Genomic DNA, 18,096 nt, shown 5'->3' on the forward strand with positions numbered 1-18,096 from the left:
GCCAAGTTTTTGTTGTTGTTGCTTTGATATTATATCATGAGAATGAAGATGAGAATTTTCATTGAGTTGTAGCAATTGTGGCTAAACACTGCATGCTCCGTTACGCTGAATGGTAGGAGCATTATTCTATTATGTGCCATGTTGTTGACGATTATTTATTACTCCTTGATAGTGAATAATGCTAACTCTGATTTCCTTATTTGTTGTCAGATTCGTATTTATTTGCCTAGCACAAATATGTTATGTCAAAATGTGTATAGCCTATATATGATATTCTTGCAAAACTTATATGTACCACAATTTGTATAGCATACATTGAGCATGCACATTTTATTTTACGCCAATTTTCATTAAATGATCTAAAAACATAATATCACAGTCTTCCTTTGCAATAATGTATTGGTACAATAATTATTGGTATATGCATATCTTATTTTACAGTTAATAACATACATGTATAACAAAAATAGAGAGAGAGAGAGAGAGAGAGGGAGAGAGGATGAGACAGACCAACACAAACGCACATATGCACACACACACACACACACACACACACATATATATATATATATATATATATATATATGAATTTAAGGATGCAAGTATTCAAGATGAGGTGATGATGTAATCGCCCATCAATCAATGTTCCTCTTAGTGTTGAATATATTCCCTAATTCAGCATTACAGTAACACCACAATAATGATACAATCAATGTCCTCTGAGACTGACCTTGTGAATTAAGAAACAAACATCAGAGCATGATGTTGTGGGCAGACGCAGATTTTCATCACTGGTAAACCAATGTACTGCTGTGATCATGAGATGGAAGTCACATGCAATATGCCAGTTCGCAGTTCCACCCAGCGCATGAGCAGAAAAAAGTTCAATCGTTCAAACAGGCATGCTGGTTTTTAAGTTCACTGGGATAAGCATTTGTGATGTACTGATTATCTAGTTAATCCTTATAAATACTGCTTGCAAGCACATCCACCTGACAACAAAAGCGGTATTTAGTAATATCCAAGGAAAGCGATTTTTAATACAGTCAATACAAACGAAGGAAATTGATGATGCTTTCCCAACAATACGGATCATTCAGGCCATCTGGTCTACGCAAGTTCATTCTTTGCTTGAACAGGATTGATGAAATAATCCTATTGTTAGGCAAAGCTTGTGCATTATGTCGCTCTGAAAACGAGTGAAGGGCTCCTAACCGACGGAGAAAAAAAGAAGAAGAAAGGTCATTAGTATGTTGTACCAATGTGCCCATGAGCTAACTCCAAACTGGCTTATATGTACTCAGTAGTATTCAAATCCATGGATTTTTTTTTTTTTTTTTTTGAGGGCGGGGGGGGGGGGGAACCCTCGCAATAGATTATTCAGCCCTGGGATCTAGTTGGAATCTATAACTAGAATCTCATAACTGGGGGCTTCCAAAGAAGACCAACTTTCAAAGGGCTATGCAATGAGCCAGGTGCGTTGCTATGTCAGTGCATGAATTATCTTCTGTTAGGCATACTCGAAGCCCCCAGTTAGAAATTACCATTAAAAAACAAAACAAAACAAAACAAAACAGTACCCAAACCGAATTGGTCTATATCATGTCAGGCAAATCTCGAGCAAATCGGTGTTTTTGACAAGTCTGAATTCGGGGACCAGAACAATGCGTGTTTTTTTTTTTTTTTTTTTTTTTTAATTGTGTAAGTTGTTATACGCAAATTTGAATAAAAGTTATCAGAGATTATAACAATCAGGAGAGCTTTTTAAACTTCGTAGAGGGAGGAAGAAGATCTCGCATTTTATACTTATGCGGTGTCTCAATTCGCAACCTTATTTAGCATCGATATCCCTTTAGTTTAATCACTAACATAATATAATACCGTACTTTGTACATTTCGTATAAAACTTTATCATATTCAAATATAATTTATATACATATTGTATTCTTGAATGTTTCGTCATTTTTCGTTATTGAGATATGAATTGTAGATAACGCCGAGATGTATCATATCTCTGGAATCTACATCCCATATTACAAGCTATGCTTTTTAGTAGATTCCTCATAATAACACATCATTGATGTTTCCTTATACCTTTGTGCAATTTGTCTCAAAATGACTGTTGTGTTACCCGTATTTTTTTTTTTTATATATCAAATGGAATATAAAATCTGTATGAAATGTGGAATATTTCCAGGTATTAAAAAAGATAACAAACTTAGTGCACATGGAGGAGGGAAAATTGTCTCAAAATGCAACCAAAAGTGTACATCGAATGGTTCAATTTCAATTCAAAACACTGTAACTTAAAAACTCCGTTGTTAGGGAGGGGGAAATTACTCCATCTCACCCCAGTTCACATCTTTAGGCTTTCAACGTGGAACAATAATTAAGGGGTGACTGATACCATAATTTAGCCATTCGCATCTACCCCCGAATATCATTTTGATTACTAGATTTCTTCCCAAAGTGCTTTACATTTAAGAATGTTTATCAGAGCAGCCCCCTCCAGTCAAGATCAAAAGTACCCCCCCCCCCCCGTCCCACAGTGGGCCTATATACAAAATACGTTCCGCGGCGCTTAGGCTGCTTTCACATAGAAGTATTCGGTATTCGCTATTCGCTATTCGCTATTCGCTATTCGCTATTCACTATTCGAGCACCGAATACTACACCATCACCCGCACCGTCAACTCACCATCCCATGTAGTGAGGATTTCTTCCTCCTACATCGCAGCAAATCTTATTAACAATTTCTAAACTGCATCAGAATGTCGGTCTACATGCTTATATTTGCTAACGGGCAAATCCAGACCAAAAGTGTCATTATTTCATAAACGAGAGACGGTATACGCTGCAAGAAAATCGAACAAGCTCGATTCCCACTTTGCTATACTTTTCGCAGGTATTCGGTGCTTTCGAATAGTGCCCTCTTATGTGAACCGGTGTAAGGAAATCCTATCGTTCGATTCAAGCTATTCGCGTGCCCTCAAAAAACGAGCCCGAATACCCGAATAGTATACTTCTATGTGAAAGCAGCCTTATGAAACTCCTTGTGTATACTCCTTTTCACACATGTCCAGAACGTCTTCGCATGCAGAGACGCAACTACATGTATTGTATATCGGTAAGTCCTTATTGCTACATCAAAACTACAGGAACCTGCATGTGAGTCATTGTAGTCATTGCATGGAGCTACTAGTAGCTCCATGGTCATTGTATCCACGCTGGACATTTCATTAAAACACTCCTTGTACAACGTGATGTGTGGGAGACTGAGAAAGCTTCTCGCTTGAGAGTGATGACTTTGGTTCGCTTTGAACAACACGTGCCTACTTATAACTACATGTACACTGTATACCACCTTGAAACGGGTATGTATATCTTTGCATTGGAACGTGCACATCTTGCATGTTGTCAGCACCGTTCCAGCATTGACAAATAATGCAAGGGGATACGCTGGAGCGGATATAACTCACACTCATCTAGAGGAGTAAGCAGTTTGTTTGTGCGCCTTATTGGCACAGAAGCACCGATGAGTGATAATAAAAGGTTACTAATCGCATCGGACTTGTCGGAAAGCTTTGTATTCGATGCCCTGGTTGTCCGCTCCAGTAGTTCCACTGTCAATTCGCGTCATTTTCCTTGAATTAGGATCTAAAAGGTTTAGAAAAGTAGCACATCTTGCCACTATGGTCTCCCCTTTCAGAATCAATAAGTTTTTAGTTTCTTTGTTTATTTTGGGGGTGTTTACTTTGTGTGTGTGTGACTTTGGGGCCCAAATTTTGTTTTGTGTCTTATTCCACATGATATATATGCAACGCAGGACACTAAACTTACAGTAGGTTACACGTTTGTGTAGCCTCTTAGTCTTCAACGTTTCCTAAATGCAATATTTATATAAACGGGTCCATTTTTTCTGCATCTGAAATAGCTAATCTCGAGGGTATACCTCCCCGTTTTCAAGATTATGAAATGATACGTGGTCGGAATTGTTGGTTTGTTGTTGTTTGTTTTTCTTTTTTATTATGGAGACATATTGGGTGGGTTTTTTTTCTCGACGGTTCCCAGTCAGTGCAGTTGTGGTGACATAAATTTAATACAGTGCACGATGGATTACGTATAGGAAACAGACATGCAACATTAACATCAGTTACAAGGGCTCCACGTTTAAAGATTGTTTTATTATGTCAAGACTGAATTCATGCGTTCAGTTTCATGGTATACTAGTTGATATTGTCACCACTTTTGAAAAGATTTCACTGTGGTTTAAAGTATCACGATATTGAATGTGAGGAGGTCAATCTGGTATTCATTTGTAAATATGATTTAAAAAGTGAAATTTTTGTGTAGTTATAATAATAGGCCTATAACTCACGAATTCCAGACTTCGACGTTTTTACAAATGTATCGATACATGCTGTTGTAATTATTCTTTATGTAATTCTGTTTCCATTATGTATCATAACGTGAACATTTCCATGTTTGTTTTGTTTTAAAATGTAGAAATAGAGCAAAGCAAAATTATCATCAGCCCCTAAGCCCGCCAGCCAGACACTATGTCGACTAAGAAGGGTCTGTTGGAAAGACTGGCCGCTGGTCCGGTGGTAGGAGACGGCAGCATGTTAATGACTATGGAGAAGCGGGGTTACGCCGTGGCGGGTGCCTGGACGCCCGAGGCTGTTATCCAGCATCCCGATGCTGGTGAGTCTACGTCTATTCCGCAGTGTTCACTAGGAAAGAAAAAGATTTCGTTTTCACAGATATCTTGTATAATTTGTGCGAAAAACAACGACGCAAATGCTACGAATATTCTCCACTGTCATGATCAAAGTTTATTTTCATTGATTATGATGTAGAAAGACTAATCATTGCTATGACAAGATTTTGAAAAACAAAAAGAAAGGACGGATGTATGTGAGGAGGAATAAGGCAAGAGCAGAGAACCAAGAATGGTAATGAAAGTTTATCAGAGTAGTTGAAGTAGTAATAGCAAGACTATAGAGAATGTGGTCATTAATATAATACATATGTACAAGAAAACGAAGAAAACGATGGGAAGAAGAAGAAGAAGAAGAAGAAGAAGAAAAGGTAAGACCAATCGTTAGGGATAATTTCAAACAAAATAAACGAGAGAATAAATAAAGACAGAAAATACCTTAACTCGAAAAGATCATCTACCATCTTACCTTCAGTAAAACAACTTCATCGCGAGTTTCTGAGGGCTGGAGCCGACGTCCTGCAAACGTTTACATTCTACGCATCAGAAGATTCCATCGAGGGCAAAAATTCGTCAGCCTCCGTTGAGGATACACTTCTGAACGTAACCATGATATATTATCTTCAGCCCCTTTTCTCAGAGTTTAGCGGTTGATATTACACGTAGCACATCCAAACAAAGCAAGCCATTTGAATAACTTTGTCTCCAGAGATGTCGTGATGCCTAAGATAATACAATAGTCGGAATTATTCAAACTATGCTAAAGGAAATAAAGTTGGGGGCATTCTGGCAATGTCCAATAACTTGATATTCAATGTTCATAATTATGCTGGAAGTTCAGATTACAAAGCAAACTGCGATTGCTTGCATAGAGGACAGTCAGGGCATATGTTTGCAGAGAAACAACAACAACGACGGTGATGAGGATTATGATGCCATCATGATAATGATGATGATACTAATAATAATAATAGTAATAACAATAATACTTGTAATAATAATGATAATAATAATGATAATAATGGTAATAATGGTAATAATAATAATAATAATAATAATAATAATAATAATAATAATAATATCAATACTAGTATTAGTAGTAAATAGCATCGCTTGATCTAGGAAATAGACATGGCAACAATTTTGCGTAGACCACACAAGTTTGACGAGATGCTTATTAGCCGTAATTCGTTTGTGAAATCATGTTTTACTGAAATCATCTTGATGTAATACGGGAGTGTCTGTATTTCAAGCAATATCAACTTCATTATAACGGAATCTGTCTTCATGCTTTGTTGTAGTGGAAGGATCTGAACGAGCGGGCCTGCGATCTAGCGAGAGAGGTGGCTGATGAGGGAGACGCCCTGGTGGCAGGCAGCATGGGTCCCGTGGTCGCCTACGAAGCCGGGAAGGGAAAGGATGTCGTCCAGAATCAGTTTCGACAGCAGTGTGATGTCTTCAGTCGCAAGAAAGTCGACTTCCTCGTAGGAGAGGTAGCAACGTTGTCGTCTTATGTTTAATTTTGGCTAGCCATTTGGCTGACGTTTCATGCTTTATTTGCATTGTATGTACATTGTACTTATTTTTAGCTCTTGACCTTTAGTCGTTGGACGTATACATGTGTTAGATGAGCATAATGCTCATGAATATCATCTGCTAGCTGATCAAGGTACATGTGTGATTTATTTGCAGATTAGATTCGTAGCAAATATTTGGATGGTTAAAGACCTTATTCAAATCAAAATTAGCTATTCGTATCATTGCTGTTGTACTGCGCTTTCTGCACCATGCAAAATTCCGTGAGCGAAAGCCATTGCATATTCCTTTTTTATTCACTCTGTTCAGTTCTTCAGTTACACGGAAGAAGCCGAGTGGGCCATTGAAGTGATGAAGACTTACGGCCTACCCGTAGTGTGTATGATGAGGATTTGTATAGCTGGTGATGAGATGGGCGTGAAGCCAGCCGACTCAGCCGTCAGACTGGCGAAGGCAGGTCCGTGAGCCTGCGCGGATATCGATTGCGACGTAACAATCCAACCTTTTTCCAGAAAAGTTATCCTTTTTCATTGTTTTTTTTTTAAGCTGCGCTTCTTCATGTATGTTTATGATTATGCGTGTGTTTGTGTGCGTGTGTATGTGTGTGCATGCGTGTGTTAATACCAACTTTTAGGATGAAGTCGACAGCACTAAGTAAGATTTATAACATACGCAACTTTGAATCACCTGTTGTTTAGTGACCCCGAGGAAACGTGCGGCCATATGTTGGTAAAGCATCTATACTTTCGTACCTAAAATGATTGCCAACAACACGATGATTCGATTCATTTTTATTTTCCATTTTCTACAGAACATTACAGGGTATAAACCCGATAAGCTTGAATAGGAAAATACAGTAATTCAAAAGAGGACAAATATTACAGATCAGACAGGACAGAAAAAACCCAGCAAACAAATATACCGAACAAAAAACAATAATTTGCAAAAGTACAGCAACATGACATGGCTCTGTAAATCACTAATCGTACTTTAAAATACCTACATAAGTACCATAGATACCAACAGCTTGATAATGGGCATATTTTGAGAAAAAAATCACAATATTACTTCAGGAAGTATACCGCATCAAGTGTTAATCTATATATATTTATTCTTAGGAGCGGACGTCATAGGAGTGAACTGCTGCTACGATCCCAATATTGCACTTGAGACAATTGCTATGATGAAAGAAGGTCTTCAAGCCTCCAAACAGAGGGCGCACCTCATCTTACAGCCCGTAGGATTCCACACTCAGGAAATCGCAGGAGAGCCAATCGGATACACCGAGCTTCCAGAGTTTCCTTTTGGTTAGTAACTCAGCGCCATTGTCCAATCTGGACGCGTCAGAACTTGCCGCCCACCAGAATCAGTATAAAAAAACAAAGCAAAACAAAACAAAACAAAAAAGGAACGTCCCACTATTTTCACATTTCACTACCATCGATTCTCGTTTGTTTTTTACGTAACTTCATGTAAAAAAAGTGAGGGAACATCACCTTCTTACGTTGATAGTAGACTTTCTGGCACTGATCTAATGTTTGCCATCCTCTATGAATAATTGCGGTTCGGTATAGGAGTGACGATAGTGATAGGTCTAGTGTACAGTGCTGTTTTCCTCACGATTCCTTCTTTTTGAAAATATGGCTCATTGGCTAAAAATTTATCAACTACTCAGTTCCAATGTGATGCTTTTGTTTTCCATGTATACCATGCTAATTTGCAGTTGTCTTATCTCTCTCTTTGTCTTGTACGATACAATAATGTGCTCATCTTACAATGCAACATCAGCGATGGAGCCCCGTGTTCTCACACGGATCGACGCGCACAAGTTTGCTCGCGCAGCGTACGAGCTCGGAGTTCGGTACGTCGGTGGATGTTGCGGATTTGAACCCCATCATATTAGGGCCATATCTGATGAGGTATATAATGTCCGCTAGGCAGAAAAACAAAGTGCAGTTTAATATAAATCATTACATGCTATATAGTTGATCCTTGGTTGATATTACTTGGTTTAATTTTATTACACTGTAGTACATTGTATACTCCTCGTGTACATTTTTACTTCAAATCAGTGGTAAACTATCATCATGCTGAATATTATCATCAACAGTCATAACGTGTACCTGAAGTTTCATTTTCAATGGTAAATTTCCTTGTTCTAAGAATGAAAGTGTAAAAGTTGAATTTTCTCCAGTGAAATGTTCCTGTCGTTTTTGCTTCCAAAATGTCACATATATAGTTGAAAGAAGAACGAGGCCGTGGAGTTTTTGGGAGCGATAAATCGGGATTTCCTCAGAGTTTGACTAGAAGTTTCGTTGCAACTCTGCGGAAGAGGTACGTGCACGCTCAATTCAATACAAGTTTGCGGTATACAATTTTTAATACGTAACATTTCATCTGTCAGTGGGTGGACTGCAATGATTTAAAGCAAATTAGTAAATGAACTGAAATGGTATTTCCTTTTACTTGTGTAAGAGATATTTGGAAGAGTGTAATTCAATTCATTCTAAATCATATGCGCTTTCATGAGTTGTATTACACTGTACCACCTTAGGCAGTCAACAGAACATAGCGATATATAGTTACAGCAAAGGCTGAACAGCTAATTCCTTACTGAAACACGGAAAAGAAGATACTCAATGTGAAAACAAATGAATTAAAAAAAAGGTGGGTGATAGTTCACACCCACGAACAATAAACACGGTGAATTAAAACCCTAAAAGAGGCAAGTGAAGAAGGGAAATGACGCAGGAAGAGTGTAAGGAAGGCAAATGAGACAGTCGCAGAGCTATTACCAATGATCTGGAAGTGAGGGGTAGTGGTTACAGCTGCCCCTGTCTCCTACCTCCCCCCCCCCCTCTCCATTAGTGCAATCTCAACTTCTATTCCAGCTCACCACTGCCCTTCGACTGTCACTAAGTATTTACCACACTCCCATGTTGCTATATTTTGTCACTGTCTCATTTTGTCACTGTCACTACTTTGTATTTGCCACACCCACCCCCCTTGTTTACTCTCCCGTAGCTGTCTAGCTGTCCTGACTGGTCTTCTATCACCAAATAACTCTTTCAAGGACTACATAGTTGCTACCATCAACCTCACTTCCTCATTTGCATCACCATGCAAATAGTTAATGGGTACACTGTATTAGTTTTCTTGAATTTGTCTTCCTCTGCACATGATGGACCCTACCACAAATTTAGGGTCCATGCTCTGTATATATGAGATTTGTAAGGTCGCGACTGCAGATCTGCATTTTTAAACAAATACACTATGTCGGAAAAGGGGACCAGCGTGAATCTTCACCCCTGCTTAATAATATCTTGCCTTCATTCAACGTATCTTGTTTCATTTTGTTTTTGTCACAGAGCATCGAGAGACTATTGGATGAACCTGAAGCCCGCTGCTGGAAGAGATTGGATTATGAAACGAGCAGAACTGAGACCAAAAAGTAGCGATAGCAAATCTTCATGAGACAACAGTTACTTATGTTTCATCACAATGTTTGAATTTTGTATTCCTATTCTGACCTAATGGTGTAAAGGGTAATGTTCATTTCCTTCGACATTACTGCTTTATATAGACATGAACCATAGGCTACTTTTGTAAGGCGTTCTTCAACTTGTGGATATTTTCCATGAACTTGAATACCTATATCTTATTCATTTTATTTTGTATACGTACTACAGTGTACAATCAATCATGTACCAAGATATTTGAAAACCGCTTCGCATGTATTGGCTGCTACAATGTAGGGCAAGCTTCAGGCAAGCTTTAGACAAGCGTCTGGAGGTCATTGTCACTAGATATTCGTAAGCTTTGAAAGTGCTATTAAACTTATTCTATTTACATCAATATTATAGTCCTTGCTTTAGGGAAGAAAAGACGGATTTCTTAAGAAAAAAAAACACTTTTTATCGGGTTATGCACAATATGTTGATAGTATATGTTATGAAATGTGCATATACGGAGTAAATGATAAAAGAGTGATCTACCTCTGAGAACGTTCTGAAAAGTCTGTGAAGCATTATGCAGAATCTTGGACAGTGATTCTTTTTAAATCGAATGGAAAAGCAAACAAACAAACAGACAGAACGCTTGCGTCGGTTTGCCAACGTACATACAGAATATTTCTCTTAGTGTAAACATAATATGAAAAGAGAATGAGTATGGAGTATCTTAGAGACAGAGATAATGATGACCTTGTATGGTGCAATTTTCAATGTGGAACAAGGCTGTCAAATCCTTAAGTGTAATAATCACATTGATGATTGTTTTAAAGGTATTAGCCCACATTTGCAAACCCACGAAAATAAAAACTGCATAAAACAGGTCCAATATGACTTCAAGTACAAGTTATAACAGTAACATACCTCACCTGTTGCTCTTTGTCTATACCATTCAATAAAAGAGAGAAAATCGTCGTTTTAAAATCAATTTTCAAACCGGGTCAACCCGACCCAAAATCGAATTACGAGCGCGGGCTAGCTACGTACATGTAACTTACACATGTATCGCATGCATGTAGTACGTACGTGGACCGGAGCTAGCGAGCGTTATGCGCATGCATACGGTGCATTTTCATTTATTTTTTATGAAAGCAATGGACTAATTGGAACGAAATTTTGCACAGGTGTTACTGCAATCATACCCAAACTCCATGCTAACTATGAGACCAATTGCTGCAGGTTTACAAATGTGGACTAATACCTTTAAAAGTGGCAGGATACGGGAAAGAGCTTGGAAAACGGACACACACACATATACATGTAGTATACAAACACAGGTATATGTAAACAATGTATTATAATCCCGTTATAACGGACACGGTTTTTACGAAATTTGCCGTCATAATGAAATGAAGATTCAGGTACCAAAATTATCATCTGTATCATACTTTATTCGTTATATAGGTTATAACGAAATTTCGATAAAACGAAAAAGTTAAACTGCCGGTCTCGATAATATCATTATAACGATAGTCGGCTATATTAATATTGTTTCGTCATTACCCCAAACAACACTTCATACATTGATTTCACTGCATGTGTATCATAATGTATTAGGTTAGAGAATAAATTTCAGACAAGATAGTCCTTGATTTGAAAGTGTTCTTCTTTTAAGACTTTCAAAGTTTCAAAGTTATACTCCAGGAGCGGCAAATTAGAGCATCTTGACCAAATCACATTAATGCCTTAACAATTCTTTTTTTTTAATGTTAATGCCTTAAAAATTCTACCATAAAAAGGTATATTGCCATGCATGCATATCACGTATAGATGTTGTTCAAAAGAAGAAGAAGAAGACGAAGAAAACATGAACACCAAAGTGTACGTTGCGTAATAGCATGCAATGAGTTTAACATCATGATAAAAATTAGTAGTAATTTAAGTCTCATATTTTGGAATACTCCTCTTATAGGGTATACAGCGGCTCACACTGATACCCAGTCAACTCGAGTTACCTCCGGGGGACACATTGACAACATTGTTACCTCGCGTCTGTTAAAAACCCAGTAGCGTGGGGACACCATGGAGTGGTAAAGCAGGCCCTGATCAGATATCCACGTAATACATGTAGTATTTGAGAGCCCCGTAACGAATTGTGTACAACTTTATCACTGATCTCTATGGGGGTACGCTCACAGCGGAAAATTCTCTTCTACAGTCGGCCGTTGCCGATGCCGATGAACGCGTACACTTCGATGCACAATTATAATTATTCTCTAACAATTAAGTGACTGATTGTGGTTTTTAAAATGTACCAGGTGGGGCAGGGAATGAAGATCTATTCAGTAGGTATTAAATATTTTTAAGAAATTAAAGGAAACCAAAACCCAAACAGCAATTTGGATTGAGTGAAAGCAGCAACATTAGTAGAACACATCAGTGAAAATTTGAGGAAAATCAGACAATCGATGCAAAAGTTATGAATTTTTAAAGTTTTGGTGTTGGAACAGCTAGATGAGGAGACTACTGGAGATTATGACGTATGTGTGGACAACAATATAAAGAAAATAATAAAGGGAATTCCACAAAAATTCATTTTTCATGAAAATTACACTCCATCAACTTGATACTTACATACGTTAAGGGTAGCAATTATTCCCCCTGCTTTCTGAAAGTAGTTAGTCATAGTGGACTTTCATTATGCTATCCATAGAAAAGTGAAAAGTCTTTGTGGAATTTTCTTTATATTTTCTTTATATTGTTGTCCACACATACGTCATAATCTCTAGTAGTCTCCTCATCCAGCGGTTCCAACACCAAAACTGTAAAAATTCCCAACTTTTGCATTGATTGTCCGATTTTCCTCAAACTTTCACTGATGTGTTTTACTAATGTTGCTGCTTTAACTCAATCCACATTTGTCTTTGGGTTTTGGTTTCCTTTAAGACGCAGCACAGTGGATAGCCTCCGACTAGCCTCTGGAGAACCTCGAGGGAAATCATGCCTTACCGTCCATAGTCAGGATAGACTCTGGGTAGCCTCCGGAGGACACTCAGTGAAGCTGTCAGTCAGGACGTTCTCGAGGTAAATCCTACCCGGGAAAGTATCATGACGTCACTGAAATGTTGCTGCGGCCAGCGTGCGCGCACTGTACGTTACAAATCGAACGGCATCCAAGCTGGTATCATAAAGTATGGGCTGTAGAATCTCTGCAATCTGATTGGTCAATTATCATTCATTGATTTTACTGTATTATACACACTGAGCCATGCTTCCGGTAAAATCCGAACACATGGCTCAAGCCTTTGTATAGTGCTGTAGGTGTACCGGATGCATATTTTTTTTTTTTTTTTTTTTTTTTTTTTTGGGGGGGGCCTTGAATTTAATAAATTTACGGGCCCCTTTCATAAAACGAATGATGCACAAGCCTATTTCATAGATCGACGAGAATTGGAAACAGTCTAAAACCCACTAGCATACAGAGAGTGGGTGTAAACATTCTAAAAAGTTGAACTCAATCCTCGCCCATCCAATCTGTCCTGTGCATTCTATGATAAGTATATATACAATTTACTACATCCCGTATTTTATGTGGATAGTACGTTAGTACATGTTCGGAATGTGCACTGCAGTATCCCCATGCTACTGCAATATGCAAAAGGTGTGGTATGCGATGATGATACACATTTCCGCGTATCTAGTAACGAACTGTCCAGGGACGACTGATTTCCCTATAGCAATAATGCACTCATTAATATGCACAACAGTCCCACTCTGCCCCTCCCTCCGCTTATTTCCTCTTCTAATATGGACCTGCTGAATTTTTACGTTTGTCCAGTTCTCACGTTCAGATTACGACGTATTGATAATTTTTATCGTGTAAAGAAATACAATCCCTTAGTATAATGTATGTATTACTCTCTAAAAAAAATCGAGTGAAAATATTCACTCTTGAAGGAGTGAATACAAATAAGAGTGAATTTAGAGTGAAAATGGAGTGAATTTTGAGTGAAAATGTTCATTTTCACTCGTTTTGGAGTGATCTCAGGAATCACTCCAAAATCTTCGAGTGATCCCTGAGGTCACTCCAAAATGAGTGAAAATGAACATTTTCACTCAAAATTCACTCCAATTTCACTCTAAATTCACTCTTTTTTGTATTCACTCCTTTAAGAGTGAATATTTTCACTCGAATTTTTTTTTTTTAATAGAGAGTATAAGTACTTGTGGAAGCTCTATAAAAAGCATCAATGCTTTTTGTTTTGATTTGCTGTTTTAATGCAAGAAATTATAATGAAACAAAATATTTTGATTCTTTATATTTTCTAACGAATACTTCTTTAATGCGTCACCAGTCGGTTTCAGGAGTACAAAGTAATTTCCTCATTTCAGTGTATCAATTTTACAGTGGCATTACGTGTAGTTTATTAAAGAAATTATCAAAGATTTTGCAGACCAGAGAGGAAGCCGCTACAATGATAAGAAGGAAATTTTCTCTGGCATAAAGGCGTGATTCTCTAAATTCATTATAGTAGCATTTCACAAGAAAATCATGTGGACAGAGTAGCTTGGCTTTATTTTGCTTACGTCATTGTAAGCACTCTGCAGAACTGCTTGGAGCTAGAAAACAGTGCAAAGCCTGTGTATTGAATAAGTGCGGACCGTGCAGTTTTAATTCGAACTAAATACGGATTTATAGGCATACATGCCGAGCTTGATATATACATTGTACCAGCTTTGAGTGTGTACATTGTACGTGTTTATATTTGCATCCACAGTCGTCATGGTTGTTGGAGTCGAATTAAAGAAAAAAAAATAAGAACAACAAATATTTCTGTTCAATAAAAGAATAGGCTACACTAGCTGCAGTTCGTGTCTTGCTCGGTACTAAAAAACAAAAACAAAAACGTAAAACGACATTCTTTTATCTGAGATCTATCTTAGTGTTGCATAATACAGCCTTCATCATGCCGCTTTCCAGAACTAGAAAAAAGGTCATTCAGATTATCGAAGTCTTTGTGGTGTTCATAGTGTCCCTGGTTGCTAGAAGTTATGTGATAGGCACGTCGAAAACGCCTATCATAACGGCACAATCCTGTATGCCCCTCGATCCGAGCATTAAACTCACAGCCAAGTGACAGCAGGTAAGCGAGATAATAGCTGATTACGAAACATTTGTTTCTCTTGTGGACAGGCTGTCATTTTGACATTATTTAAGTTTAACTTTCATTATAGCCTTGCACCTGTATAGAGCATGCATAGTACAGTTTTATTTTGTTTTATGCATGCAGAGTATGATTGCATATATGCGAAGCGTCGAGGTACGTATGTCTACACTAAGCAAAAAAAGAAAGTAAATACTTTTTCGAATTCAAAACTTTCATAGAAGATTTTGATGAAAATCAATGTATTATACACCATATTAAAGGTAATTTAATTGCTATTAATCTAGAGTGTCAATATTAAGAGGAACTTTACGCATGAGTGAACACATTTGTTTTTGTCCTCCAAGGCACAAAAGTAAAAATTTCAAAAATTTACATATTGTCTTTCATTTGCAAATGCCCTTTAAGATACTTGATACTTGATACTTGATACTGTAATCCCTCTCGCAGCTCCAAGAAGCTATACTGGGATGAAACTACACATGTGTGCCATTGGGAGGTGCCATGGTGATGATCTCTATTCACAATAAAATGATAACAATGATAACAAAAGACCAGTTTAACATAGTGAGAGACATGAATGAACAATAGCAAAAAAAAAAGTTTACGTTGTCTTTATCTCTTTATAACGTCAAACAAAATCAAAGTGGGAAACTTAAGGATGGAAAATCAGAATTTTCTCTCTACTCAAACTTCAAATGAGATAGGAAGTAAGAGCACAAAGATGATTAAATGAACTGAATATTTCTATTTCATTCATGCATTTGAGTAATTCAAGAATCTATGAGACAAATTGAAGAACCAAATAGACTGTATAATCAACAATTTCCCTAATTTGAGAAATCAGTTCAAAATGATACCATTTTTCTTAATGTTGCTTCTTTTTTATTTCATCTGAATTTGGATTCGACAGAATTTTCTTCATTTTCCTCCATTATTTTTAGCCTTTATTGTTCTTTAGGGCTTCAAAGACATTGTAGAGATCATAGGTACATATTTGCAACTGAATCCAAGTTCTTTATCGTGTTAATTTTGTCTCTTGTTCTTATTGTTACATTGGAAAGCATCTACGCATGAATGACAATTTGATCATTTTTGCAATTTTCACTTTTGTGCCTTGGAAGAGAAAAACAAAGGTGTTCACTCATGCGTTCAGTTTCCTTTTCCATTGACTTACCAAGTAGCTAGCCAGTTAAAATTACCTTTCATTTTGGTATATAATACATTAACATTTCGCCAAAAATTATATGAGAAATATAAACTTGAAAAAGTGTTTACTTTCTCTCTCTTTTCTGTTGTTGTTGAGTGTACTACGGTTGAAATGGGCACCCATCATAATGAACACACATAATTGCTTCTCATGACACAGTGTAAGGAGCCGGTGAAGTTTTTCTGCTCTCTATAATATGCCTATTCAAATCTAGATTCACTGTATTTTTTTTTTTCATAAAGGACCCATAGACTGCACAGATTATAATTACAATGTACTATTCAATCCATACGGACATGAACATAAGATGTCTTGCGGTCTCACCAAGGAGACATCTCTGAGACGAGTTATGGCAGGTGCCAAAAAATTTCAAATATGAGGGAGCCGTTGCAGGATCACCTGACTTGATCTAGGCAGGGTGTCAGCACGCAGATAGGTCACGTAGTTTTCAAAGTAGGTCAAACAGCGTCAAATAGAGTCGCGGAGACGTTGCGGAGACGTCTCCGCGACCTCTCACCAGTTTTCTGGTCTCCAGCAGGTCTCGGCGACGTCTCTGAGACGTCTCTGAGACATCGCGGAGACGTCGCGGAGACGTCTCAGCAGTCGCGGATATGATTTGTCTCCGCGACGTCTCCGCGACTGATGGAGACGTCTCGGAGACGTCGCGGAGACTTCCCGAAAAACCGAACATGTTTAAATTTCTTGCGTCTAAGACTAATCGGAGACTCGTAATTTTCAGGAGACGTCTCGGAGACGTCGCGGAGACGTCTCTGCAACTAGCAAAAGAATCGCAAACTAGTCGCGAACTAGTTTCAAGCCCGGTGAGATACCCCCTTTACAAAGCGCATTATTTGGTTGCATCATTCGTTGCTATGTTGGGCAAGTCTCGCGCAAGTTTCTTTTTTTCTTATGACATGAATGCGATTTGAATATATCAGTGAGGTTGTCCTGTCAAGTAAACATATTTACCTGCCTATATCATCATTAGACGTAGTGCTCACTGCCTAAGATAAACTCTAGAAACACAAATTTCGTGTTATAGCCACTGGCCGCTCGCTTTTCTTTTTTACGGTTGATTTGTTGTGGGTGGGGTGGGGTGGAAGTATAGGTGACCGTATAAAGTTTTAGCACGTGGTATATAGGACACAGGTATATAGCTGCTTAGACATGCTTGTCTGCTGAGGTTCCGTATACCCAAGAGTAGGCACATTCGTATTTCATGGTTGATGCCTTGTACGAAAGTACATAGTACATAATGTGGGCAAGTCGAAAATGTTTAGCAGGCCCTATAGATGTAGACTAATGCGTCGCATCTCTTGTCAATCCTGCTGATACGGCGTTCTTTTTATCTAGATCTACCGGGTGTCATTGCTGATGATGTTGACATTGGCCCTATGTGTCAATTTGGACTACTAGTATACGTGCCAGCTAATGTGTGTGTGTGTGTGTGTGTGTGTGTGTGTGTGTGTGTAGGTGTATTTTTAATAATTATGCCATCTTTTCCTTTCCTTGTGTTGGTGGGGGGGGGGGGGGGAGTAGCAGGCCAACTTGTGAGGAAATCAAAGGTCATCTGATAAGAACACCCCCTTCTACTCCTGGGCCCCATTTCATACAAAGTTGATATGAGAGCAGCTCTTGCTGGAATGGCAATTGTCATGGTAACGACAAGAATCCAGCCTCCTGATTGGCTGTTGCTATTAGAAGTTGCCATTCCAGCAAGAGTTGCCATCCTAACATTTTCTATAAAATGGGGCCCTGATCTTCCCTTCGCCCTTAACCCTTCAAAACACAATAAGTGCATTTCTTTTTGAAGAGCAATAAGTGTGTAAAATATTGTTTACATTATGTGTATGACCGCCTTGTGAGTGTGTGTGTGGATGGAAGGGGGACTCTAGGGCTATAGCACACTCCCTTTCACACTCCCAATGTAGGACGGCATGTGCTTGTTTTCAAGACGAGCGACTAGGTTTTCTTTTTTGTTACTCGTGATCGTATTTAACATTAGCTTAAACAATA

At 38.2% G+C, this 18,096-nt stretch overlaps 1 protein-coding gene across 1 annotated transcript; it reads left to right on the forward strand.

Annotated features, from left to right (window-relative positions):
• The first annotated feature begins 4,559 nt into the window (after positions 1–4,559).
• On the forward strand, positions 4,560–10,652 carry LOC140229845 (betaine--homocysteine S-methyltransferase 1-like). The gene is made up of 8 exons (XM_072310072.1): positions 4,560–4,704; positions 5,196–5,323; positions 6,022–6,213; positions 6,566–6,713; positions 7,375–7,563; positions 8,045–8,175; positions 8,496–8,590; positions 9,625–10,652. The coding sequence occupies exons 1-8, from the start codon at positions 4,560–4,562 to the stop codon at positions 9,728–9,730; spliced, it is 1,134 nt and encodes a 377-aa protein (XP_072166173.1). The 3' UTR covers positions 9,731–10,652.
• The last annotated feature ends 7,444 nt before the right edge of the window (positions 10,653–18,096 follow it).

The sequence above is a fragment of the Diadema setosum genome, chromosome 1 (assembly GCF_964275005.1).
Source record: "Diadema setosum chromosome 1, eeDiaSeto1, whole genome shotgun sequence".
NCBI lineage: Eukaryota > Metazoa > Echinodermata > Echinoidea > Diadematoida > Diadematidae > Diadema > Diadema setosum.

What these genes read in the sequence shown, in the direction of transcription:
- LOC140229845 (XM_072310072.1), top strand. Translation starts at nt 4,560, where the DNA reads ATGTCGACTAAGAAGGGTCTGTTGGAAAGACTGGCCGCTGGTCCGGTG. An exon ending in TCGACTTCCTCGTAGGAGAG is followed by an intron (nt 6,214 to 6,565) that starts GTAGCAACGTTG and finishes CACTCTGTTCAG; the next exon opens with TTCTTCAGTTACACGGAAGA. An exon ending in CGTCAGACTGGCGAAGGCAG is followed by an intron (nt 6,714 to 7,374) that starts GTCCGTGAGCCT and finishes ATTTATTCTTAG; the next exon opens with GAGCGGACGTCATAGGAGTG.